This window comes from Neovison vison, chromosome 1, assembly GCF_020171115.1.
Source record: "Neovison vison isolate M4711 chromosome 1, ASM_NN_V1, whole genome shotgun sequence".
Taxonomy (NCBI): Eukaryota; Metazoa; Chordata; class Mammalia; order Carnivora; family Mustelidae; genus Neogale; species Neogale vison.
The window spans coordinates 111,877,246-111,904,758 of NC_058091.1; the positions used below are offsets into that span (position 1 = coordinate 111,877,246).

Consider the following 27,513-nt stretch of genomic DNA (forward strand, 5'->3'; position numbering starts at 1 on the left):
TTCCTTCCTTCCCACACCCCAAAGTTCAAGAAGTAAAACAGAAAAGATCCTGCTTTAAAGGAACCCAGTGATTATAAAGGGATGGAGGAAGGTGGGGAAAAAAGTCCTTCAGAAAAAAGAAAGTCTATATCTCTTCTAGATTATAGACTATGTCATAAATACTAAAGAAACATTAGGGGGAAGTCTCTTAGACGATCAAACAATGCTTGGTGAGTAACCCCAGGCTGAGAAACACAGCCTTAGGCAGACGCTACTAGCATAGCAAGTAGACATAGACATTCTTATTTCTTAGAAAATAAAATGGGACTTCAGGCGAATTCTCTTACTAACTCAAAGTTAAGTTTTATCCCACATATGAAGACTTCCTTTCAGCTAAAGAAAACAGGGCTAGGATTCCCGTAGCCCCTACAAGGCGTTTCCTTTTGGCAGGAAGATGGGTGACTGCCCTACAGCATCAGAGTCATCGGGAGACTTGTTAGAATGCAGACTGCTGGGCCTCGCCTGCGGCGTCTCAGATCAGGGGGACCGGAGTGGGCTGGAGAATCTCTATTCCAGACAGGGTCCCTGGCCGTGCTGACGCTCCAGGGGGCACGCTCTCACAACTGCTGCTCACAAGGGAACTGAGGAGAAAGGCTGAGGAGTCACCTTGAGCTCTGGTGCCACAGAAACAACTAAGTCAACAATCCACTCGAGGCAGCAGAGTTTCTTGGAAACCGAACAGAGTGAATGGGGACTAACCACAGAGAGAGTCCCTACTCCTGAGCTCCCGAACCAGGAGCTAAAACAGGACAAAGATGAGCGGCGATGAGCTTCTTTCAAAGAAAATACTCCGTTCTCTTTAAGAGCTCTGAGCTCTCTCCACATTTGATTTTGTCCAGCCTCTGAAAGCTCGGAAATCCTGCCAGCCTTGCAAGAGGCTCCAATGAGGGGTCATTTTTTCACATATGGCAATGCACATGCCCTCCACCCCCCAAAAAACCCCAAACATAATTAACAAAATTGTTCCAACTGAGAGTGCAGTTAGCCAAATACATCAGCAATTCATTTACAGATCCAAAAAGGCAGCTTGCTTGCCCTCTGACCCTTCACACCATAATATTTATCCCTAATGGGTGCACCACCATTTAAAAAAAAAAACAAAACCTCTCCTGTTTCTGATGCCACATCTTTCCGAAGCTCCCTAGAGAACTGTCAGTCACTTGCCAAGATAGAGAAATGCCTCATTTTGTTCCGCGCTCTCTGTCAGTGATCCGGGCCACACGCCCGCCCCATGCTGACAGACTCACCTTGACTAGTAAACAGCACCTGAGGCAACCAGTCCTTCTTCCGCAGGGCCTGCTGCACAACCAACTCACTCACAATACCGTTTTGGTTTTTTGTGGGGGTTTTTTTTGGCAAAACACTGATTTTAAGGGCTTAACTTGCTTTCGATAAAAGGAGAAGAAATAAACTGCCTCACATTCCCTCACATGTTAAAGAAGGAAAAAAGTTAAAAAAAAAAAGAAGGGAAAAAAGTTAGATTGTACTTCTGAGCTGAAAAAAAATCCATGAAAACTAAACATCTGATGTCACTCTTTAAAAGAAGAGGGGCTTCACTTCATGATGTAATTTATGTCTTCTGACCTGCTAACAGATACTGTTAGTTTAAGTTACGGTTACAAACATTCTAAGTCTGGTTGCCATTTTAGAAGACTTGTACAGTGATTTTTGAGTCTCAAAAAAAAAAAAAAGGCTGACTTATCGTTTACAAGATCCCGTAAAGTTTATTTTGAACCATGATTGAGGCAGAGGGTAACTGAAAAAGGTCAGTACTAAAAATCAAGGGACCTTAATTCCAGGTTTTGGTTTCCTGTTGACATACAGCAAGGTCAAGAGGATGTCTTATAATAGCTTTCTGATCGTTTTCCTCACCACCGTAGAAGACAACGATACAATGGTCATTGGGGAGGGTATGTGCTATGGTGAGTGCTGCGAAGTGTGTCAACCTGGCGATTCACAGATCTGTATCCCTGGGGCTAATAATACATTATATGTTTATAAAAAATTTAAAAATTATAAAAAAAAAAAAAAAGAAGAAGAAGAGAACGGTACATCTCCTGGTCTCGCAGTGTATCTAGAGCTTGGAAGGACGTGTGGATATATCGTGAGGAAGGACAGCGCGTGTTCTTTTGTTCTACCGGGGCAAAATGCCTTACCTTTAGGCCCCCTCAAACCAAGAGCACCAGGAGGGCCTTTGATGCCTGGAAGGCCACGAAGTCCCATCTGGCCTGGGAAACCATTCTCTCCAGGCGGCCCTGGGGGACCAGGGGGTCCAGGCCTCCCAGGGAGGCCAGAGGCTCCTGAGTCGGGTCGCTTGAGACTAGCAGCCATTTCAGCAAGATGCTCTGAAAGATAATAAACCGGCCCAGAGAAGTCAGAAACAGGAAGATGACTCAAATGAAAAAAAAAGGTGGGGGGCGGTATTTCAAGTCTCTTTTTATCTTTTTTTTTTCTTTCTTTTTTCTGTTTTCTTTTTAATTTTTTTTCCAATTTATTTATTTTCAGAAAAACAGTATTCATTATTTTTTTCCACCACACCCAGTGCTCCATGCAAGCCGTGCCCTCTATAATACCCACCACCTGGTACCCCAACCTCCCACCCCCCCCGCCACTTCAAACCCCTCAGATTGTTTTTCAGAGTCCATAGTCTCTCATGGTTCACCTCCCCTTCCAATTTACCCAAAAGCACATACCCTCCTCAAGTGTCTTTTTTTCTTAAATGTGTCACCAGAGCTTCAAAATTGGTGGTGGGAAGTGAATAAAGTTGGATTTTTTTTTTTTTTTTTTCATGGACTTTCTGCCAAGAAGCTTCCCTGGTGCTGTTTTATTCAGCTCTTTTTGGATATATTTGGTCCTGCTGTTCTGAGACAGGGGCAGGGAGATTTGAAAAAAAAAAAAAAAAAATACACGGCAAGGCTTTCAGGTGAGCAGTGTTCTAAAAGGATGAGTCCGTCACCTGGGTCCTGGCTGGTTCTCTGAAAACCCAGGATGGGCAGAAAATGAGTTTCTTAACAGAGAAGAAGTGGATGTCGCAAAGCTTTTTAAAAGCCAAGGACATTGTCCAGAATTAGTTTTGAGAGGGCATTTGAAACTCAGCCCCACATTTTCAGTCTGAAGATATTAAGTGACCTAAAATATCCTCAGCATTCATGATTTCTTATAAATTCCCCTCTCAAAAGTTTTTTCATGTTTGGAGTAGACAACAGACATTAAAAATAGCCCGCTTCTTGGGAATGTTCACAGTCTGTCTTCAAAATTAATAACTGTGTGGGCTTTTTCAGGAACCATTAAAGAGATTAAGAATCATCCGCTGAAACCATGAGGAGGAAGAAAACTTTCCTATGAAAACACTCTAAGGGAACTATGCCGATGTAATATTTTTTAAAGGTGTGAAGGAAATTATGAATTGGAAACAAATTTCTAAAGAACATTTTAAAAGTGCTTAAATGTGAGCATTCTGGTTGGCCTTATGTAAGTAAGAGCATAAAATTATAATTTTCTAGGGATATAATGTTTAAAATTGAAATATCCTTTCAAGATTAAATGTCTTCCATGAAGAGACTTAACATTGGTTTTCAAATATCAAAGTGACAATTTCATTCTGGAAAACTCTACAAGTCTACCAGACAAATGACACTATCTCATGAACTAGCAAAAGAAGAGTATTTATCATGACTGACTTGGTTCCAACCAGAATAGGGTAATTATTTGTTACAAGGGCCCAATGTTACAGGATCTCCCCAGTTCCTGCCTCCCCAATTTCTTCCTTTTCTATATGATTTTAGAATTAGACCAATTCTAAAGCAGCTATGAAAAATGGCAATGGCTATAAGTATAGATGAATTTAGATAAAGGTTAACAAATATAAAAATATATCACCATTTTAGTAAAATATAGTTATTGATTTTCTCTACATGATACATGAGTAGAGATAATGTCCCAATGTTTCTTATGGGCATGAAGACTGTCAGTTACTTCACATAGAAGCTACAGAGAGAGCCAGGGTCAGTGCCAGGAACACACGAAGTGGTAGGATGTTAAGGAGGATTAAGATACCTGAGAATCTGTGTTCCAAAGTTGGGGGGGGAGGGCTTATCTGTATTTGTGTGTGTGTTTTCTTGTAAATTAACCTCCTTGGCAAAAAACAAAAACAAGAATAAAAATAGGCTAACCGAAGGGTGCCTGGGTGGCTGAGTTGGGTTCAGTGTCTGACTCCTGGTTTTGGCTCAGGTCATGATCTCAGGGTCATGAGATCAAGGCCTGTGTTGGACTCCATGTTAAGTGGGGAATCTGCTTAAGACTTTGTCTCCCTTTCCCCCTGCCCCTTCCCCCGCTTACTCGTGTGCTCACTCTCTTACTCTCTCTCTCAAATAAATAAATGTCAAAAAAAAAAAATGGGCTAACCTAGAAAGATGAAATTTTTCTTTGAGACTATAAGCTATTTTGTGACAATACATTAACTAAAACAATTAATATTATTTAAAATCTCCCACCTTTAAAGCACACCAAAAATCCAGACATTATGATTTATTTACCTTGCATGACTCTCATGCAAACCTGCCTAATGTGCCGATCTGTCGGTGCTCTACCCTGAGACAGGAAGAAAAAAAAAAGAGAATTTATACACAGAACTATAAAGAAGACATTGTTAAATGGTAACCTGACAGACTCAGCAAGTGGCCAGGTGGCTGGATTTACAAAGGAACTTGCCCACACTGCTAAGGAGCTGATGTCTGGGCTAGCCTGGCTGCCCGCCCCCCTTCTGGTCCTGTGAGATGGAGTGTCCAAAGGGAAACCGCGGAGACTGCCCACCACTCACTGGGGGGCCCTGGATGCCAGGCAGGCCGGTGGCACCCTGCTCTCCCTGCATGCCTCGCGGTCCAGGCGGTCCTCTAGGTCCTTCCACTCCAGGAAGCCCCCGACTTCCTTCGGGCCCCCTCAAGCCGGGCTCCCCAGGGTTACCCACCTAGAACAAAATGGCACATTATAAAACCAGAGCTATCCACAAGTAATGTGTCTGCTTAATATTAATACAAGACTTACATGAAATTTGGAGTTTGCTTACATTCTGTCTCCCAAGAGGGGTTCGGTCAGAGGTTACAAATTCTCAAGGTCAAGACACAGAATGTCACAGTCTCTGAGAATTCCAGTTCAAGTAAAGTTTTTCAAAATCTTTTTCTTTGGTATAGCTGTTATTTCAAAATGTTAATTGAAATAATGCATTTTAAAACTACATTCTCTATATTTTAAGCTACTGCCTAAGAACAAGTTAGTTTTTAGTAAGACTTGTGAAGTTTTTTCTGGCCACAAAAAGGCCACTGAGTTCATACAAGACATGTTACTTTGTATATCACCAACATAGAAAACATAAAGTTATTTCCAAGGACATAAGTTATTTAGCTTTATGACACTTTAGAGAATTTGAAGAAGCAGATGTATCCAGGAATTATAAAATACATTAATTAAAAACATTTAAAATGCCACCTTTAAAATGCTGCACTTAAAATAAATACATTCAAAATACTGGAACAAAAAGAGCGAGTCCGTAATTTAACTGACTCTTGAGGAAGTTAAAAATCTAAATATTAAAGAAGTGAAAAAATAAACCAATTGTTTCCTTTGAACAAAAGCTTATACCAGTTAGATTTTTTTTTTCTGATAGCAGACCACTAAAAGCATTTTTAAAAGTCGCCATCTACAATAACTGTTTTAAAACGAGACTAAATTAATTCACTTTCTGCTAAACTGCCTCTGGTAGAATTTATAACATAGTAATTACAATGTGCCCTTGTTTATAGAACAAAAATGAGAAGATAAAAGGACAGGAGGCATTAAAGAGCACAAGGGCTCAAGATAAAGTTCATAAAGCAACTTAATCCTGCTCCTTGTTCATTTGCAACATTTACCTAGGAAGAGCTAACTCTTCCAAACGGTCAGATTTTAAGCTGAAGGGAAGAAGGTGATGACGCCGGGCTCTCACTAGATGCGTCTGAATAAAGCTTCACACGTAGGCTTTTTCCAATCTTTCTTTATGCAAAAAATTGATACTCATCTGAGTCAACTTGTCAGAATTACTTCTGTGAAGAAATTATGGCCTCAAAGACTTCCCAAAAGACAGTGTCAGCAGAGTGAGCTGCGGATGTGCTGTGGAGGCTGTGGACCTGTCAGATAGCTGCAGTATAAAACTACCACAGCTTCTAAAACAAGCCTGAGGAGAAGCCAAAATGAATTTAGAAGTGCACTAAAGAATTGGCAGAGGAACAAAGGAGGCCAGATCAGAATCTATCATCTTGTTGACGATGTCTGAAATACCAACAGGACATTTTCCATGAAGACATCAAGGGCCAACATGGCCAGTATATCTCCAGGGCCCCGGGTCTTTGGAAAGAATACCTCAGTTGAGTGCTATACTGAAGTAGAAACTAGGGGACAGACGTCACCTGCTTCTCAGGTTTGTCTCTGCTGAGATCACTGAGCAAAGTGAAAGTGTATCTCCCTGACTCTGGGACAGCACATTTCAGCTGCCTCAGCAGTAGGTGGGTGGTGTCAGAGAAGAGAGGGGTAGGAAGGGAGGTGACAAATCAAGCGTTAATTCCAAATTTAAATGAAATTAACTCCTTTTGACCACTGCATTGTTCATTCACTTTTTCCTCTTATGACAAATTCTTACCATTGAACATTATCAATTATTTCTAGGCAGTGAGGTAGGATTTCTATTACCAAATTTCTATTACCTATCAAGGTTTACTCTTCCCAATTTTTTCTCAATCCTAAACTATTCCTGTCAAAGATTCTTGGGTGTAAAGATGTTACTTCAAGCTCAAGACTGTCCGTGGTGTTTAGAGGCAGTGTGTAAGCAGGTGAGTTAATACAACAGAACGGTTTCCATCTCAGGGGTAGGTAAAGAGCCCAGAGATGGCACTACACCCGAGCCGGGAGCGGGAGTCCTCCGGGGGAGAGTTGAGCTGAGGATCGGGCTACATGCCTAGGTAGGAGGTAGCTATTCTAAGGAAAGAGGAAGAGTGTTCCAGGCTAGGAGAACAGCACAAGGCATTAAAGAGCCTGCCAAGTAAAAACAACTGCAAACAGATAAAGTTCCAGATGGGCAGAGAGGGGGTTGGCAAGGCAGAGACCACTTCATGAAAGACTGTGTATTTTGCTAAGGTCTGATTTTATTCTATCAAATGTTATTCCTGAAGGGTTTGCGCAGAGGAGGGATAAATGGTGGGCTTTATATTTTTCTCTAGATCACATTGGCTGCTATGAGCATAATGTGCTGTATAGGGACAGAGAAGAGCGGAAAAGTTTCCAGAAATAGTAAGGACGAAAAGATTAAATGGAAGCTAGTGGTGGTGGCATTTGAGGTTAAGGTCTGCGCTTCATTTTTTCCCTTATACTCTCTTAAATTTTTCTTGCATTTCTTACTGTATTAAATGTGCGTTCCTTTCAAGTTAGTGAATCATCCCAGGTTTGCTAGTTCTCTAATTGGTTCTATACTCGGTTCTAAAAATTTCATTCTAATAATTGGTTCTATTATGGGTTCTATAATTCTGAATAATCTAATCTTGAAGGACATCAGCTTAGTTTCTGTAAGATCATGAATGAAATGATCATTTTCTAGTTTTAACAACTGTCTATTAAATTTTCTTATGCATTATGACTTTATGTTACTTCGCTAAATAGAACACACGGGAGATTAATAAAATTACTGAAATATTTGCAATGGTATGAGTGCCAATAAAATTCATTTATACTCTTGTCACCACAAAGGATAAATCAGTTTTTTTTTTAAATGACTCATTTGTGAAAGAAATTACCATGTATACTCATTGAGCTACTTATGATAAAAACTTCGTTTAGAGTGGATTGTTCAAAAGGCAGATCCATTTACACTGTTATGAGGTGGTCGCCTCCCCCACCTGGGATGAATCCATTACTTAAAGAATAAATTAATCTCCTTGAAGGTAAGTCCTTTAAGAATTGAATTTTATAGTGATTTCATAAAGCAGAGCATTGCATTTTCTATAGCTTTATTGATATTTTAATTTTTTATAGCATTGTTGTTCATTGTACTTACAGATCCCTTTGGCCCAGGTAAGCCTATCTCTCCCTAAATCAATAAAACAAAATTATATTAGAACAATGCATTCATATTTGATAGTTTACTAAAAACATTTAAAAGGTGATTATGTTGCTGAAATCTATAGAAAAACATGAAGAGATGAACTCTGGCACTACCAAAATGAGATTCAAAATTCGGATTCTAGTCCACTTCTGTTACTTTGTGAGCTTTGTAACCTCCTAGCCTTTGACTGATATCTATTAAATAACAGGGCTGAATCGGAGCTCTGCAAGACTCCAACCAGGTCTAAAATGCTAAGTGTTGAGACTTAAAATGTATAAGTCAAAAGACATTAAACTAGCATACTGTTTTAAAATAGAGTAGACATTTAAACCTGATGACTTCATTTTTGAAACTCTAACAGTATTGTAAAACTCATCTGCAAAATTCTATCAAACCAAAAATGCCTGATTTTATACTTAAAAAAGAACACTTGGAAATAAGTCTCCCACCCTTAATTCTAGATATGATTTCAGCTTAAGTTCAAGCATATCAGTTCATCTCCACCACAAAACGATGATTTAAAACATCCTTTTAGCCCACAAAATAAAACATTTTAACAGAAAATAAAATTAAAATAATCTTTTTTCAAATTTACTTAATAGAGAGCTTTGCCTAATTCAGATATTACATTTATATTAGCTCTAAATCCTGAAAATCTGAATAAAACAACATTATGAGGGGTTTTTTTCCTGCACAAAGTGCTCTCTGGAGCTGTTTTATGAGAAATCGGTCACCACTCCAAAGGACCAGTCAGAAGTTCCCACATTAGATCATGTTAGATTGTGTCAAAAATGAGCCAACAGATGTAGTACTCCCAGCAGAAAGATAATTTTTTCTCATTCTTGCTACCTTCCTGGAGATTTAGCAGCAACATCCTCTGGAGATGGAGGTCACTTCTTTGGGAAGTTTAAGCCGACAGAAAATACCCATGGTCAAACTTGTGAACCACAGCTTTCTAGCTATAATAAAATTCATTTTGTTTCCACAATAGGCACTATTCATAGACTTTCTATAGTCCTCTAAGAATCACTTCGAATGTCTAGGTAAAGCCACAGAAAAGTCACCACCTATAAGAGAACACTTTGTTCTCCAAAGGCTTAAGGCCAAGGCTATCGATTTTGGGATGTTTACCCTCTGCTTTACTTGAACTTGGCTACAGTCTTGGGGAGTCATTTATTAGTTTATATAAGAAACACTGTAGCTACTAAAGAAGCCATGGAGGATAACAGCATCAGAGAAAAGAAAAATTATATTTTTAGTAGTTAGAAATCAGCAGGGCTCATCATTAACCAGAAAAAAAATGTCTTACAAGTTCACCCCTTTCTCCTGCTTCACCTTCTTCACCAGACGAACCCTAAAAATTAAAATTAAAAGTCACATTCTTGAACTGTCTTGCCTCAGTTTTAACCTGTCCATATTGATAAGCATTCCCAAGTGCCCACAGTGCCCCCCAGATCATACAGAAATACAAAATGCACTCAATGGCTTTTCAGTGCAGCTGTCAGTGGCTAGTCCAAAACTGAAAAGAGCCTAGAGAAAAGGTAGCGGGTGAGGCTGAGTTTCTTCTGAAGTTAAGGATTAATGACTGTATCCGGCAATTTTATAATGAGGTAATCCTTGAGAAAAGGCTTTCACTGTAGAAAAAGGAACCCAGAAAAAGGAATAACTCTAAGTCATGTTCATAGTTCATTTGTTAAGGTCTTGATACAGAAAAACATAAAATATGATGATGTAGGGGCACCTGGGTGGTTCAGTGGGTTAAGCCTCTGCCTTCAGCTCAGGTCATGATCTCAGGGCCCTGGGATCGAGCCCCACATTGGGCTCTCTGCTAAGTGGGGAGTCTGCTTCCCCCCCCCGGCCTGCCTCTCTGCCTACTTGTGATATCTCTCTCTCTCTCTCTCTGTCAAATAAATAAATAAAAGCTTAAAAAAAATATATGATGATGTAGCTAATAGAAGGCTCCATTGGTCACAAGTAAGCCAACCTGGTGAATGAGAGAGAGGGACACTCTTTTCAATGTGTGCCCTCAGAGGCAGAGTCATTATCAGCTCCAGCTAATTAAAATAGTAGATAAGGTTATAAACCAAACTGAACTGTAGCTTTCATTCACTGTGAAGCACATTGAGAAACACAGCTGGCCTCCAGCCTAGTCCTCACACCCCTAAACCAGCCAGTGCCCCCTGCTGGTGAGGCACCTCCATGCACATCACTGTCCGCATCTCACATTCTTCTAAGACCTACCTGTAAACCTTTTGGACCAGGCTCACCGACAACTCCCTGTAATGAATAAAACATAATACTTTTTCAGTATTTTGACATGTTCCACTTTATAATTTCAAATGAACCAACTTTCCTTCTCAGGGTGGTAGATAAGGGCAAGTATGAATAATGCGACAGATGAGGACTTGCTCCTCTCCCACAACCTAACAACAGGACTCCAGGCTGGGCGTGGAGCCCACTTAAAAAAAAAAAAAAATCAGGATGACAACCTGGGAACAGCCAGGTAAGGCCTGGAGAAACTGACAGCTGTCCAAAAGCTGGCAACTTGTGATGTTCTCTGATCACATCCACAGAAAATTGGATCAGTAGGAATGTAAATTTAAAACTGAACAGGAAGTATGACTACAACTGGCATTTTTACTTTTTTCAACTTTTATATTTTCCTGCTGATCATTTATTATATTGCTTTTTTTTTCTTCTTCTTAATCTCAACTTTCAGTAATTTAAGATACTTTTCTTGATAGCTGACTATGATAATTGCTACAAAAAATCTCCACTGTGCCGAAAGCAAACTCAACCTGCAAATAAGAAACTTTGGGGGGTGGTTAGATAGATATCTTACCCTGTCGCCTTTCATTCCCGGAAGGCCAGGGGGGCCAGGCAAGCCAGGGAGGCCAGGACTGCCAGGAGAACCCTGAAAAATAAACAGTGTCTCCAGATTCACCTTTAACTACGACATGGCAATCACATGAGGCCCACACAACCTTGGGTGTGTGGACTCCCGTCTAAAATAAATGCATGCTGGGGCTGATTTAACTCTGCTCCTCAAATCTGCCTCTCTCCCACACTCTCTGAAAAAAACAGGCCAGCCCCTCCACCCCGTGGGTCCCACCGCGGAGTTCCTGGGTTTGCACCCTTCCCAACAGTGGGCTCGTTCAGTGGGCCTCCCTGCCGTGGTGCGGCTTCTCTCCCTGTGTAAACAAGTTGGGCTCAAGAAGTAAAAGGCTGCATTTACGCCCTCTTCTCTTCAATTCCAAGAACAACCAGAGGCACTTCCGGTCTCCTGGTTTCAAAATGTGTGCTGCAAACCACACTGACGTAAATTCCCTCGGAGGGTATCCTAGACATGATTTCAAACTTCACATTTACATTTCCATGCATTCCCATAACAACAGGAATCAAGTAAAGACGATTAAATCACCTTTTGTACATTGTTTTTTCTCTCCTTGCTTATTTAAAAAAAAATGTATTGTGTTTTGTACGAAGCCAATAAACTTCTGGAGACTGGAATTATTACTTACCCGTTTACCGGGTGGCCCTGGGGGTCCCACCGGTCCTATTTCTCCTCTGCTGCCCTGGAGAAACACAAACAGGACCATCAACTGGCTGGTTTGCCAAAACGCAAATGCTCAATTACTATGTGAGTAAAAATAACACTTTACGCAGGTTTTTGTTTAAACATCAAAGACATCAAGGTATTCTACCCATCTTCGAATGAAGGCAGAGACCTTTACATAAAACCGCTGTAGCCCCCGCAGTATTTATCATTCAGGGAATGTGTTAATGCTGTTCCTTGTGATGACGGCCTCTTAGATAAAAACAGTGTCTGCTGCATCTATGTGAAATGACAATTAGTAATTTTCAGCATCTGAATCACTATGTAGCTTATATTATGGTTATCTGCGTACATGTTTTATCTTCTCATTAGATTACATGTTCTTGAGGTATAAGGTCTATCAATTTTGAACTCCACCTAATGCCTAAAACACAGTAAATTTCAGGCCCACAGTATGTTTTAAAGCAGCATCTGGCAAATGATCTTGAACTGCAAAACAGTGGGGGAAAAAAAGAGAAACAGGACAGGGATGTTTGCCTTTAAATTACTAATGCAACTTCAAAAAGACAGACATAATGGAAATTTACAAAGTTTCTGACATACAAAATTCTTTGTTCTACTTATTCTTGTTCTAAACATGTCTCAAAGATTAAATAAACTTTGGAAAGTACAATTTATAATGAAAATATACCAAAAGCAACATCCATTTTGTGAGTCAATTTCAATTCTTTATTTGAATCTCTAAGCCCTTTGAGAAAAGGAGACACATGAATTCTTCAATTTCTTTCCCCAAGAACCTCATACAGTTTTATGCAGTCTGATAAAAGCTTGTTTTAAAGCTTGAATATGTGTTTCTAACACATATTCAGCTAAACTGAATACAAGGTTATTGGATAAATAATCACATTTCCTGGACGGTATATGTAAAAATGAAAGTAGTCTTCTGAGTTCATTCTACTTTAAAATAACATGATAACTTCATATTAATTCTTGATATTTATAAATGTTCCTGCTAAGATTATCTGATCTGGCCCTTATGTTATTCTTTTATCTCTAAGTTGAACCAAGTATCAAGGTCCATTATCTTTCTGAATTTTCAGTTTCTTTGAAGGATTAAGAAATGTTTGCCAAATTACAAGTCTCTAGCTTTGAGCTATACTTAAGTGGCACTTGTCTCAAATGACTTATAGGTGATTTAAATGAAATGCTCTTTAATACTTTTCAAAAAATTTTATATAGGCAACCTGCCTAGTTGTGTAAGTTTGGATGATACATCGGCCCTTAACCCTTGTGAGCAGCTTAGAAGCCTGAGCAGAGTCCTGTGAGGATGGGCACTGGAAAGATGTAAGACTAGATGAAAACCAGCTGCTGTGATAGATTCTTCTATCCATCTATGAATATAAAGATTGGGTTCTACCCCATTAATTTAGCCCAGCCACTTGAAAGTTCAAGACAGATTTTCTTCAGTATATCTGCTCTGTTGGCATTTTCAAATAATTTCTGAACTGCTTCTTGATGAAGATCCTAAATGTCATTGGGCTAATATGACTTTAATTCACAGAATAATTAGTAGTCATTGGGAAAACTAATTAATGATATCAGAAGAGGAAAGCAGTTCTTGACACAACCTCAAATATTCACTTCCAAACAAATGAACCATTATGCCAAAATAAAGATAACTGACATACTTTTTTTCTCTTTCACAAACCAAAGAGCTAAGTTAAAATGAAGGATTGTGTGGGGCGCCTGGGTGGCTCAGTTGGTTACGTGACTGCCTTCGGCTCAGGTCATGATCCTGAAGTCCTGGGACTGAGTCCCACATCAGACTCCCTGCTCGGCAGGGAGACTGCTTCTCCCGCTGACCTCTCTCCTCTCAGGCTCTCGCTCTCTCTCTCTCAAATAAATAAATAAAGTCATTAAAAAAATTTTTTTAAAATAAATAAAAATAAAGGATTGTGTGACTTTTCATTTTTTGATGGGATTATTTTGCCAAGACAAAGATGTTCTCTGCTGGTATCTTATTTTCTCTTTCATTAGCTCTCTTTGTCAATTCATAAGTGTCTTCCAGGGCGCCTGGGTGGCTCGGTGGGTTAAAGCCTCTGCCTTTGGCTCAGGTCATGATATCAGAGTCCTGGGATCGAGCCCCGCATCAGGCTCTCTGCTCAGAGGGCGCCTGCTTCCTTCTCTCTCTCTGCCTGCTTCTCTGCCTACTTGTGATCTCTGTCAAATAAATAAATAAAATCTTTAAAAAAAAAAAAAAAGTGTCTTCCAACCCTTGGCAACACGTATGAATGGCTCAGAACCCCAGTGTAGACAGCCTGTTCCACTGACCTTCTAAAACCATGAGAGCCCGTGTACAGGACTAGAGGGTCAGTAAAATTAAAAGCATTTACTCCACGGTTAGTTAATAGATTGCATGTGTTCCTCATTTTTTTTCTTCCATTCTTCAAATTCTTCACTATTTTAAATGCAGGTATTTCTAGGAATCATCTCAAGGTTGAAGAAGGTAATGTTTATTTTCACAACAATAATCAAGCAGTTATGAATAAAGTGTTTGGACAAGATTTTCTAATGGTCATTCCTATGATTTCTATGTACTCTAAAAAGATGTAAGTAAGATGAACATGAATGATCAAGATATAAATAGTCATCTCTAAAAACATAGGTTAAACTAAACACATGTTACAGGGAGCAATTAACCATGGCCTTGTAAGCACAGGTGTGCTAAACTTACAAATGGTAAATCTCCTGTGTTTCAACAGCTGTGGCGATAAGCATAATCTCAGATGTGGGCAAGGGAGACTTGTAGGGATATCGTTTTTCTGCCCGGTAGCTAATATTTACAAGCCCCGTGACAAAAAGAGTTATGATTGGTAACAAAAGAATTGTAAAGAACCAGGGAAAAAAGGCAAAATCCTAACATTAAAAATCTGAGGGCCATAATAAAAGACTTTTTTTTTCCCCTCTTGGATGCTCCGTGCCACCATATCTCTCTCCAGCATATTCACACACATCTGCCAACCACTCCCTACTTAAGAAGCCAATCGAGGCTTTAAAAAAAACTGCAGACCCTCTACCAGTGATTCCCAACTCTGGCTGTGCTTCAGAATCCCCCCAAAGAATGTTTTAGGGATCTATTTCACAAGACGTCTTCCACCACTTCCTGTCCCTGTTCTTCCTCCTTCCTGTCTTCCCCCCTCTCCCTTAGACTTTTATTCTGTGATTTGGAGGTCAGACCCAGGAATCTGTTTGGGTTACATTGTGTGTGTTTGTCTTCACCAGCTTTAAATTAGACTTTTGTTAAATACTCACTACAAAAATTCCAAACATCAAAATTTTAAATTTTCTAAATATGTCTTGTACCATTAAAATTGAGCAAGCTAACTTCAAGTAAAAACCATCCTGCAGAGCCTTGACTTGAGCTGTCGAGGCACTGGAGGGGCACGGAGGCCCGGCCAGGTCTGAAGACTGGCTCCACAATGTCAGCCAGCTCTAGCCCCACAACTTCTCTGTACCTCAGTTTCCTCACCTGTAGAGTGGGGATAAAAACAGTACTGATCTCATAGGGTTTTCAAAAGGATTGAATAGATACATAAAGCACTTACAACAGTATGTGTCTCATAGTAAGCACTATGGAAGCATTAGTTATTTTTATTCAAGAACTATAGAAATCAGGGGCGCCTGGGTGGCTCAGTGGGTTAAAGCCTCTGCCTTCAGCTCAGGTCTTGATCCCAGGGTCCTGGGATCGAGCCCCGCATTGGACTCTCTGCTCAGCAGGGAGCCTGCTTCCCTTCCTCTCTCTCTGCCTGCTTCTCTGCCTACTTGTGATCTCTGTCTATCAAATAAATAAATAAAATCTTAAAAAAAAAAACTATAGAAATCAGTGAAAATTAAGTATTTTAATCTTTAATTAGATGTTCTTTGTCTTTCAAATTTCCCAAGTTTCTTTAAAAATACAAGTAGCTCTTGGAAAAAAACAAGTCTCTGGTCTTCATTTCTCCAGTTTCTGTCAAGATCTCTGATCACCAAGAAGAATTTCCTTTTTTTTTTTTTTTTTTTTTTTTAAGAGAGGAGGTGGGAAGGGGCCAGAGGAGAGGGAGAGAGAAGCCCAAGCAGACTCCACAACCAGTGCGGAGCCCAATGTGGTGCTCAATCTCACAATCCTGAGATCATGACTTGAGCTGAAATCAAGAGTCAGATGCTTAACCAACTGAGCCACCCAGGCAACCCAAGAAGGCACCTTCTTTATAAACAAGTACCAAGAACTATTTTGTAAAACCCATTTCAATGAATACAGACAAATAATTCCATCTCTAAGTCTTCCTTTTAAAATGGAACTACTAGACTTTTAAAATATCACAGAAAAAATCTACTTCATTATATGTGTGTTGTCATAAGTATTTTGCAAAAAAGAAAAAAAGAAATTTAGATTTTATTCCATTGTGCTGTAGATTGTGATGGTGGTTGTATTTGCTTGATTACCCAAAATGCTATCTAGCTGAAGAATGAACATTATTCTTAGTACCATGCTAATTTTAGAAGTGAGAAATTGTAAATCGTCATACTTAGTCTGAATTATATACTTAAGTGCCTCTCTCTGGGAAAAAGGATGCTGATTAACGCAGAAGATCAATTATGATTTCTTTAGATTGTCGCTTTTACAAACCCATCTTCATATTAAATAGGAATGTCATATTAGTCCTGCCACAATGATAATTTTTAGGTCAGCCACAAAGGTACTTTAAAAATCTAGTCCATTTTGCAGCATTGTACGGTTTGTTTTTCTCTGGTGTAGGTTTAGGTATTCCCTCACATACAGAGGGAAATCAAAATCTACAACCATCACAGCTGCTTCACAAATTATTAACAGGGATAATATTCCATGTCCTGGGTGGCACAGGAACGCGGTACCGATCATTCAGCAACGCACCGTTTGGAGATCTCTGTGCTCAGAGCCGGTGGGGATAGGATGGAGTGGGACTTCAAGAGAAACTGAGAGCGGCTCTGTACTCAGGAGTGTATCATCTTCAGAAAACTGGAAGTAGATCAGCATGGCACTGATCCCAGCCAGAATCATGAGAGCAGAGCAAACACAGCTCACTCATCAAAAGTCCTGGCAAGTACTGGGAAGCCTGAACGAGGGAAATGGACCAGGAGTCATGGCGTTCAAGGCCCCCCGCATTCTCCTGCTGTAAACGGGAGTCACCCAGATCCACGTATAAACCAGTAGAGTGTGAGCAAGAAAGCCTGAAGCACGATCCAAGTGGTGAAGATACGTGCTCATATGTAATCACTGGAGGTGACTAAAAAACCTCCAATATGTTTTGCTGTGGCACTGGCTAAAGCTGCTAGAACAATGATTTGAAAGGGGAATACCACTTAATTTCAAAGACGTGCTCCAATTAGTCCTGGCCCATTAGTAGAACACATTAGAAATGGGTTTTCACTCTTTCTACTCAGCTTTTCAACTTGACATTTACAGGAAAAACTGATAAAACTTGGGAGGAATCATTGAAAATGTGTGAATTTATCTATGAAACTAAATGTAATGATGTAAGATGAAAGAACAAACGTATCTTTCAGTGAGCAGATTTGGTGTTAAAGCTCTGCTCAGAACCGTAATGCTTACAACCTCTCGTGCACTTTTCTGTAAAATTTATAGGAGGCGAGAAGTCAATTATTACCAACATAAGCAACATAGAAAGATTTACTATACCTCCAATTCAATTCACTTTTAGAAATATTTATTGAGCTCCGCCTTGTAACAGGCCCTGAGGGGAGAGATGTAGGGAATGAAAAGGTGGATCAGAGTGTCCCTGCTTCCCTGCAGTTCCCACAGCATGGAGTGAACAGGGCCCGGGGTTACAGGGTTCAGAATAGAGAGAGAACTTCTATCTGGGGCATAGGGTATAAACAGAGATGGTTTCACTGTTGAATTAACATTGCAGTTACACCTAAAAACGTACATGGGCGGCTGAGTCAGAGAAACAGAGAAGGAAACCATCTAAGGGCAGAGTGTAACAAAAGAAAACAAGCAGGCTGAGAAGTGCAGAGACTAATTGGAAATGACCATGGAGTCCAGCATGACTTGAACACAGGCTTTGAGCAAGACACAAGGGAGACATAGAACTACCAGATAAACAGTTCATGATTTGGTACTTCCTTTCCTTGCTAGTGGAAATTCACTGAAGATCTTGAAATAAAGAAGTAATGATCTAGTTATATTCTGAAAAGACCAATATGTGCAGACTGGGACCACTGCCATTCCCCAGGCCTTTGACATTGTGTCTGACACTCTTGTCACCATGACTGTGGGAACCCCATTGGAGTTCTAGGGTGGAATCCCGGGGAACATAGAACTATGCCAGCCAACATACCAGGAGTACCTTGTTGGGGACTACTGGTAAGGGAAGGAAAGACAACATGGATAGGCAAATCAGGAGACACCTGATAATCCAAGCAGCAGCTAATGATCTGAGCTGGGATGGTGGAGGTGAGCTTAGAAAAGAAGAGTCAAATACAAGAGACTTTTAAAAGGAGAAGGTAGAAAGCCCCTGGGTGGCTCAGTCAGTTGGGTGTCTGCTTTAAGCTCAAGTCATGATCCCAGAGTCCCAGAACCAAGTCCTGAGTCAGGTTCCTGGCTCAGTGGGGAGTTTGCTTCTCCCTCTGCCCTACACCTTGCTTGTTCTCTCTCTCTCTCTCTCTCAAACAAAATCTTTTTAAAAGGAGGTGGAAGAAAGAACAGGTCCTATTGGAGAGTGGAAATGATGGAAGAAGATCAAGGCTTTGAGCCACAGTGACTGGAGCAGTGAGAATCTGGACATTTACAGGAACTCAGAAATCAAAACCCGAGTCAGGCTCAAAGTTTGCATAGTCACCACAGATCTGCCTCCCCTCACATGAGAGAACGGAACCCCCACCCCATCTCCTTCTGCAGTTCTTGCCTCTAGGTCTTTATACATCCCTTAGCACTTAACTGATGATGGGCCAAGCTTTCTCTACTGTGTTACTTTTTGTGTTCAGTGCATGGACTTGACATACAGCAGGTGCCCCTTCAATTTTATGTTCTCTGCTCTATAAAGTGAATATTACACCTAATAGCCAACATTCTCAAAGTTCCAATGCCTCTCTCCCACACTGTTAAATCTTTCCGGACCAGTCATGTAGCATCTCCACTGTTTATGAATATGTTCTAGCTACAAACTCATTGTTTTGGCAATCAATTTTTAAAAATTATTTTAATTAGAAGTTTACAGGCTTCAAGCAAGACAGAAGAAAAGGATAACTGAGCAGTGAGTGAACAAGGAGAATAATGAGGAGCATTGGCTAGTTTCTCTGGCTGCAGAGAAACTTCTAGAAACCACCTGATAGAGCTAAGTTGACAAACATCTGTGAGAAATGGAAGAGTTCGCCTCTTATGTCAAGACACCTGGAATATTTCACTTCTTTGACACATGAAAATCGTCATTCAACGCTCATGAAATGCTTTAAAAGTAACAATACTTGGAAATGTTTCTCTGTTCTCACTTGGAGTTCCTTTTGTTACCCGGCAGATTTTCAAAATAAGAACTTAAGCTGAAGGCCAAAGAGAATTTTTTAGAGCTGACATTAAGTATATAATATTTAATTAATCCATTTCTCTCTAAGGGTTAAAGTGTATCTAGTGAAACAATATGATTTGCTGTGTTGGCAGCAAAACAGACACACAAACTCAGACTACAAGAAGTCTGGCAGTTTCTCCAAGGATTAAATAGAGTTATCACATGACCCAGAAATTCCACTCCTCGGTGCTCTACTCAAGAGAAATAAAAACATGTGTCTACACAAAAAACCTGTAGAAAAATGTTCCCAGCACCATTATTTATAATGGTCCAAAAGTGGAAGCAACCCGAATGTCCAAGAGCAGATGAGAGAATGAAGGAACGCTGGTACGTCCATACTACTGAACATTAGTCAGCAAGAAGAAAGAAGGTAAGCCTTGAAACATGCTGAAGGAAGCCATTCACTGAAAAAAAAAAAAAAAAAAACCCACTGCATGATTCTTTCTTTATGAAATTTTCAGACCAGGCAAGTCAAGGCAGAAAGTGGACTAGTGGTTGCTGAGGCTGAGAGGACTGTGGGGAAGTGCTGAGTGACTACAAGTGGACACAGAGGTTCTTTTCTGGGGGGTGAGGAAAAAGTTTTAAGATTGTGGCAATGGTTGTATAATTCTAGAAATATGCCTTAAATATCAATGAATTGTATGCTTTAAATGGTTGACTCATACGGTATATGAAATATATCTCAGGAAAGCTGTTTTGTTTTGGGTTTTTTTATGTTTTTTTGTTTTTTTTTTTAACCACACTGGAATATTTCCTTCAGTATGAAATAAGAGCACAAGGGGTCCGCATGCTTTTTAAAAATACTTTAAAAATACTTAAAAAGCAGATTGTATTCACAAATGACATTCTCATTTCACTGTCTCAAACTTGAGAAGGTATTCATGGATAAATGAATAAATGATTGGAAGGACACCCAGAAAAAACCCTGAGAAGACACTTCAGAAGGTTCTACAGGAAAGGAGTACTCACAGGAAACCCTCTGGGTCCTCGGGGTCCCACCTCTCCTGGAGGCCCTTGTTGGCCCTGTTATGAGGAAGGCAGGGAAAGAAAAAAATTAACACTCCCTGATTCTCTGCTGAGTAATTACAACGAGTGACAACGTAAGGAAAGGTAGCTCATGTCATCTTACCGGTTTGCCTGAATTCCCCAACTGACCAGTCTTCCCAGGAGCACCTGTGTTACCCTAAAGGTAAAATGCAACATCCAAAGTAATTCATACAGCAAGTAAGCAAAATCCGCAACCTGTCTTACCCAGACTGGGCATTTCTTACACCTGAATAGTATTAATTTCCCAGTTTCACATTGAGAATTTGGGAGGACATAGAATCTCTTGCTTGCGGGATACATTAAAGTTCTTTAGATCAGGATACTGTTCTGCTGTTCCCTGAAGTATAGTAAAGGTATCAAAAAAATGTTCAAAAAAATGAAGGTCAAATGTCAATACATGAAGCTCTTTACCCAGACAGGAAGAAGGTTTTTCTTTCCTCACAATATTAATTATACGTGTCTTTCCTTTACCATTTCTATCTCCAATAAACTTCTTGGAGCTCTTTTCCCTGGCACTGACACTATTAAAATTAAGAAGGATCCTGTGAACATGAGGAACAGGAGGAAGGGCTGTTGAAGGGACGCCGCCAGCAAGCTCCAGAGAAAGCACAAGTCTGGGGGTCCAGCCCCACTATCCGTCTCTCACGGTCACTTGGGAGGAAGCATCCCTGCTCAAGATGCTGCGGGCCCCAGGCTCGGAGACCGTAGCCATATAACCTGGTGGTGACCAAATTCTACGTTACTCACGTGTCATCCCTTTTATTTAAAGTAAAGCTATATCTTATCCCTTCAATTTTTCCTTCACCTATTGTTTTTAATGTTTGCACTCTATGCACTGGTTGATCAGTTTGAGAATAAAATGTCTATTTTGTTTAAGCAAAATCATGTTAGTAATATTCACCGACATGATTTCTGTAGCTTAATCATAATTTCTTTCTTTTAAATGGTGAAGAGCAATAACACTGTCTCTGTTTAATACTGGCGAAGGAAGACACTTCCAGGAAGGAAGTCTAATCAGCAACACTTTGTCAAAGTATTCTTTCTGCAGCTAGGAAAGAGATTAGCATTCGAGGCCTTAAAAGAGCCTTTTCAAAAAATTTCTCCTTAGAGTCGAATATAAAATAAAAGGCAGGTTGGAAATACTAAAAATGATAAATAAAACATATTAATAAAAAAAAAAACCAGAGAAATACAGAAAAGTACTAGTTAAAAAATTTTCTTCTTTTACCTTTTCACCAGGAACACCCTTTGCCCCAGGAATCCCAGGCACACCCTAAAAGAGGGCACACAGAACTTGGGCTGAATCACATCAGCGGAAAATCCATGAGATGCCTTGCCCCCAGCACACTGCCCAGGGGCTGAGGGAATCGTGACAGCGCCAAAGCTTTAGTGGGAGAGAGATTCTTCCTAGTTCCCAAATCCTGAACAGTTCTAGAACTACCCACAGTTTAGAAGGAATTACACTTCACTCTATGTGGCTTGTTAAGTCTGAACACCCTTAGGCAAATCCTATCTCTAAACTAAAGTTATTTTTCAAGCATGAATTTCCACATTATCATCTGTCAAGGGGAGCTTGAATAACAAAACAAAGACCTATTGAAACGTTAACGATGAAGTAGAAAAGCGGAATGGCAGAATGCCGGCTTGAACTAAAATTCGGTGTTAATGGGAGTCCTAATGTTCTGTAACTGATTATTTTTAAAATGTCAGATAATAAATTGAGGCCAGTCCTCAAATGACCAAGTATCTCTTTATTACCTTGAAACATTTGTCTCCAAGATACATCTGTATAATCCACGTTACCCTCTAGCCACATCAAGGCAGGGAAACACCAACTTGAATAATTCAAAATAGCACGCAATCAAAAAAATGGTATCTGATACCTCACATCGTTCAGGGAGCATACTCGCAAGCCCCTTATGGCTCAACTCTGCTAACAAGAACTTCAAAACTGGTGAAAAGGAGGAGGGAGTATGCGCTCCTGGCCCACAGCTCAGAGTTAGTAAAAAGAGAAGAAAGACTGAGTGAACGAAAGAGAGGAGAAGAATACAAAATACAAATTAAAGCTTAGTATAGTTATTAGGAAAGAGTTCCTTATTCAGGAAAAAAGTATAAAACATAAAATTACAAAAATGTAAAACTAAGCCATCATGTATCTTCCTGAAACTTAGCCAATTATTTGTTTCTCTCTAAAATTCATATTTTCCAAATACTCAGCTAAATCAGTAAACATTTAAAGACCCAAATACTCACAGGTAAGCCCTGCAATCCTGCATCACCAGGAGGCCCAGGCTTCCCGGGTTCACCCTGAGAAAAGAAGTTTTTATTGCATCATTGAACCCGTGTGAATTGCTCTAAGTCTTTCAAGTAAAGAAAGGACACAGGGCTTCTGTGTAGAAGGATTCTCCCTACAGGTGACCTTATGCGCACTTTTATGATATGATCCCGTTCAGGGCAGGGGCAGGTGGTGGTACAGGATAGGGCGGATGGACTTAGAACATAAAATAAATCAAAAAGCCCAATCTCTTTCAGCTGCTTTCATCGACAGGGCAATTCTACCGAGTTCCTAAAACCAAGTAAACATACTAGTCTAAAAGTATTTCTGAGGTGACATTTGATGAAAACACGGAGGAAAAAAGCCAAAACCAGCTGAGTAAATCTCCCTGTCATGTAGTAATGGAAATGCTGGGCTCGGTTTGCCAGGGTTACAAAAGCTACCTTTGTCCCAGGCATTCCAGGTATCCCGTCACGGCCGTCCACACCTGGCAAGCCCTAAAAAGACACAAAGAAACACACTGTGTCTTAGAGACAGTCACATTCTTCTTCCCTTCATTATTTTCTAAAGTTTTATTACAAGTTAATAATCCCTTCAAAAAATGTGGTGGGTGACTACGGCTCAGGACATACCATGTCTCCTTTGGTTCCAGGGAGGCCAGGAATTCCTCTAGAACCTTGAGGCCCCTTGCAGGGTAGAGGGGAAAGGAGAGACAAGACAGGCTCATTCATTCATCACGACACTTTGGCCACATCAAAGAGATAAGCATAATCAGTAGAGGACACCAGTAAGCCCAATGTTTATAGTGATTAACACTAATCTGAACTCACTCTATCTCCCTTGGGACCTATTTCTCCTGGAGGTCCTCTCTGTCCTTGGTCACCCTGTATGAAAATAAAATGAAAAGCAAGAGTTACTTATTGATAGACTTTTGAAACTAGAGAGCACCATCCATATTACCTTATGACTGCTCTTTCATTCCAGTGCTTTGCTCTATCATGGGTGCCTAGCTCAAGAAATCATTTATAAAAATTACACCATCTTAAAATTTTATGTTGGGATAGGGATGATAGAGAATTACATGTCTTTTTATTTCATTTTCAATGTGTAAAGCTTCTGTGCCCTTTTGATGTATAGGTATAATAAAATTAAGATCCGTACTGTAGGTAATCTTAACATCAGTAACTATGTCTACATTATCAGCTAAACTCATTGACTATCATGGCGGGTTGAGGTTTGGGTGAGTTGCCAATCTTTTTTCCATGTTATTTCATTCTCCCGGCAATAATAACGGTTTCTGTCAAAATTATCTGGCTAATGTTGACTTACGGTATAGGTGGTAAAAGATGAGAGGATATGTCTTCCTTAAAATATAGCTTTTGTTGAACGGCAGAACTACTCTAAAACCTCAAATGCCTTCCTGTCGCTATCAGATCAGTTCAAATTGCTCACATTGGCATAAAACACTCTCTTCAATGTGATCGTACTTTATCTATTCAATTTCATCTTCTCAACAGAAACTTTCCAAGCTAGGCAGTAACAATCTCTTAGACAACACACACCCCATGACCACCAATTACTCCCATCACAGAGTATCACCGGTACTCTGCTCCTTTCCCACCCAGAATGGCTTTCCATTTGAGCCTGCCTCTAGGATCCTCCTCTTACCAGCAGTACCTCTACCACATACTCCAGCGCTGGATCTTTTAACGTATGACAGAGTTATATTCTGTCTTCCCCACTGGGCCATAGGAGCTTGATAATTGAAAATTCTATTGTCTTTCTACCTTTTCTACTTTTTTGGTGATAAAGGTGGTTATTACATGGGTGGCTTATTTATTTCCAGAAAAGGTATGAGGCAGCCTATAATAATGACACATGTACATATAGCAGTCAAAATATAGAATATAGAAAATATAGAGAAATATAGAAATACAGAAAATATAGAGATCAAAAATCATAGAAAAGGAGCAAGAACCTGAAATGAGACAGTTACTGTGACTCTAAACTTCCTGGTAGTTAAAACAAAAGGAAAACACAGCAAACATAAAACTTAACAATTTGACTTCACCTACTTGAAAAACAAAAACCCTCGTCAAGGCAAAAGAACATTTCTCTTTATTCAAGGAAGTGATGCTTATCTTAACTAAAATTTGTTTAAATAAATATAGAAACTATTGCCCATTTTTCCACTGTATTCACATGTAAAAGACACTTACACACACACACACACACACACACACACACATATAGCACTTTATCACTGGCCAATCATTGCTAAATAACCTATCATTGGGTCTGGTAAAAGGAAAACTACTTACAGGTGCACCAGGAAGACCTTGAGGCCCAGGTTCTCCGTCTAAGCCCCGAGCACCCTGCAAAAAAAAACAGCATAAAGAAATGAAATTGAAATCAGTCATTAAAAGGCACATCGGTCTTTCCATAGAACTTTAATAGCCAGATTAAGAAGGAGGTTTTGTGCCTGGAATATAATCTGTATACATCAGTGTATTATTATACATCATATATAATATATCACTGTATATATTATACCAGGGAGTATTCCATTGGAACCTCAGATATGAAAACACAAGTTTACGTCTCCTCATCCCACCAAGAGTACTGACGGCCGATCTTTCCTACCACTCTGGATATTTTAAGTTCACACTGCAGCCATTTTTGATTGATGACATGAACTAAAAACACTGATCCCTATTAAGGGAAGTTGGCAAACCTATGGGAGGAGGTTGGGTAGTTACCCTCCAGGGTTCTCAGGATTCCTGTGCTTTTTCATGAATGGTGAAGACCAAGGAGCCACCCAGAGAATACAGCAGTTGTCGTGGACTGTGCTGCAGCCACAGCTCTGGGTAGGATTCCGTGATGCTGGATTTCTGCCAAGATCCACAATCTGAAGTCCAGTCATGTGATTTAGAAGAACGAATCGTAATAAGGATTTGAGTATCCCCCATTCCATCCTTGATAGACATTAGGTTCTGTTTATATAAAAATAATCCATCTATTTTCTTAACAACAGATTTGTCCTACCAGGGGATGGAAACTAGAGTTTTATAAATCTAATTATCTTGAAATCAGTTGTGACTGGCTATACTGTAAATATCACCTCCTCAGTTAATAATAAGAATCAAACTGTGATTTTAAAACAAAAGTATGGAGGCTTTTTTTTTTTGGTGCTTTCTACATATGCTACCTGACAAAATACAACTCCCTTCTTCAAATCTTTTTCTCATCTGCTAAGTGAATGAGAAGGCAAAAGGGTGACTGAAGTCAACAGGCCATTTCCTAATGAATAGGGTTGAGACAAGGAGATGATAAAATAAATGGAAAACAGTCAAAAGAGTGCAGGATGGATGTCAGGCCAAGAAAACCAGGCAGACAGCATCTGTAGTGAGATTTAAGCATTAGAAAACCTTTGATAGAAGGTTCAGAAAAGGTAGAATCAAAGAAAGAACACCACTGAAGCAGAAGCACCACAGAGCCTTGAAATTCTTTGATCCCGAAAAACTAGAGCAGAGCAGAAAGCATTTTACATTCACCGAAGAAGAGGTTTGGAAGACTCAAAAAAGACCTTGAATTCATCATTCACCCTGCGTTGCGAGCGAGGAACCCAACCTTTGCATTACAGAATCGGCTGTGATGCGCTCACTCTCTCTTATTGCTGTTCAGCATGAGCTCAGACCCAAAATGCTGTTACTAGGCAACCACTCCAGGGGTCTGAGTTCATGAGAAGAGCTTGCTTTTTTTTTTTTTTTTTTTTGCTTTTTGTTGTTGTTGTTGTTATTGAAAGCAATTTGACAGAACTCAAAGGAAATGAGAAATTTTGAAAAATGCCAAGTAAAAAAATACCTCAAATAAAGCGCATATCAAGAACAGTAATCAGTTTCAAAGTGTGAGGTCACATACTTGACATGATTTAAACCCAGAAAAAACAAAGGCCTAGGTATCAGCAACTTCAAAATAAATGGGGTTTATTTCTAATAACAGGAGATAAACACAAAATATTACTTAAGGTAATATGAATACAGAAACATGAAAATTTTTTTAAAAACAGTATTTTTAGAAAAGAAATATTCTAGAGGAAATGGAAGAGTAAAACGGGCAGAATGAGAATACCTAGAAGGGACAACAAGGCTGAAAAAAAACGAAGTTGAAGGAATCTGTCACAAAATAATTCCTTCTGTTTCCAAAAATGTTTATTTCTTTTAGGAAAATTTAAATTTACTTATTGAGCACCTACAATGTGCAAGTTATTCCCTCTTAGCTGTTAATGAAAGTCTCTGTGCTTCTGTGCGAAATGAAGCAAATTAGCCATAGAGGTTCTAAAGAGGAAGAGGCAAGGGTCAGAAGTGGTAGTGGGCAAAGTGCTTTTATTGTTTTTCCTGGAACCCACAAACTGGCTTTCCTAATATACTAAGTGGCAACCATTTTCTTAAAAATCTGATAGAGAAGCTGGGCACACCCCTACACACATACACACACACACACACACACACAGTGAGAAAAACATTTCTGAGCACAACAGGAACATTCAGGTTTCCACTGTTTTCATTTTCACTCAGCCAAGCATTTCCCATTCTTCATCCTCCACCAATGGGAGCACGTCATCCTTTCAGGCCTGGCATTCTTCTAATGCCACCTCATTCATGAGCCCTCCCAGTTCCCTGACCAAGAGTGGTCACTCCTTTGTCTCCACTCCCTCACACCACTTGCCCTCAAATTTATGTGTCTCTTTTACATTGTAGTTAGCCATCTACTCATTTGTTTCTCCCAATGAATAACAAATTTGAAGTCCTTTTTCCTTTTTGAATCTCCCCACCATCTCACAGTGCCTTGCTATGGAAATGGTAGGAGA

The 27,513-nt window shown here is 39.8% G+C and overlaps 1 protein-coding gene across 1 annotated transcript in view; it reads right to left on the bottom strand.

Annotated features, from left to right (window-relative positions):
* The window catches only part of COL9A1 (collagen type IX alpha 1 chain), a 93,851-nt gene that overhangs the window by 13,421 nt on the left and 52,917 nt on the right, over positions 1 to 27,513 (bottom strand). The window contains exons 21-36 of the mRNA XM_044253899.1: positions 24,965 to 25,018; positions 23,474 to 23,527; positions 23,276 to 23,329; positions 23,087 to 23,140; positions 22,622 to 22,675; positions 21,597 to 21,641; positions 20,451 to 20,504; positions 20,291 to 20,344; positions 11,686 to 11,739; positions 11,007 to 11,078; positions 10,406 to 10,441; positions 9,474 to 9,518; positions 8,117 to 8,149; positions 4,859 to 5,005; positions 4,575 to 4,629; positions 2,196 to 2,384 (exon numbers count right to left, since the gene is read on the bottom strand). Coding sequence (XP_044109834.1) covers positions 2,196 to 2,384; positions 4,575 to 4,629; positions 4,859 to 5,005; positions 8,117 to 8,149; positions 9,474 to 9,518; positions 10,406 to 10,441; positions 11,007 to 11,078; positions 11,686 to 11,739; positions 20,291 to 20,344; positions 20,451 to 20,504; positions 21,597 to 21,641; positions 22,622 to 22,675; positions 23,087 to 23,140; positions 23,276 to 23,329; positions 23,474 to 23,527; positions 24,965 to 25,018 — 1,054 coding nt within the window. The remainder of the gene's footprint in view (positions 1 to 2,195; positions 2,385 to 4,574; positions 4,630 to 4,858; positions 5,006 to 8,116; positions 8,150 to 9,473; positions 9,519 to 10,405; positions 10,442 to 11,006; positions 11,079 to 11,685; positions 11,740 to 20,290; positions 20,345 to 20,450; positions 20,505 to 21,596; positions 21,642 to 22,621; positions 22,676 to 23,086; positions 23,141 to 23,275; positions 23,330 to 23,473; positions 23,528 to 24,964; positions 25,019 to 27,513) is intronic.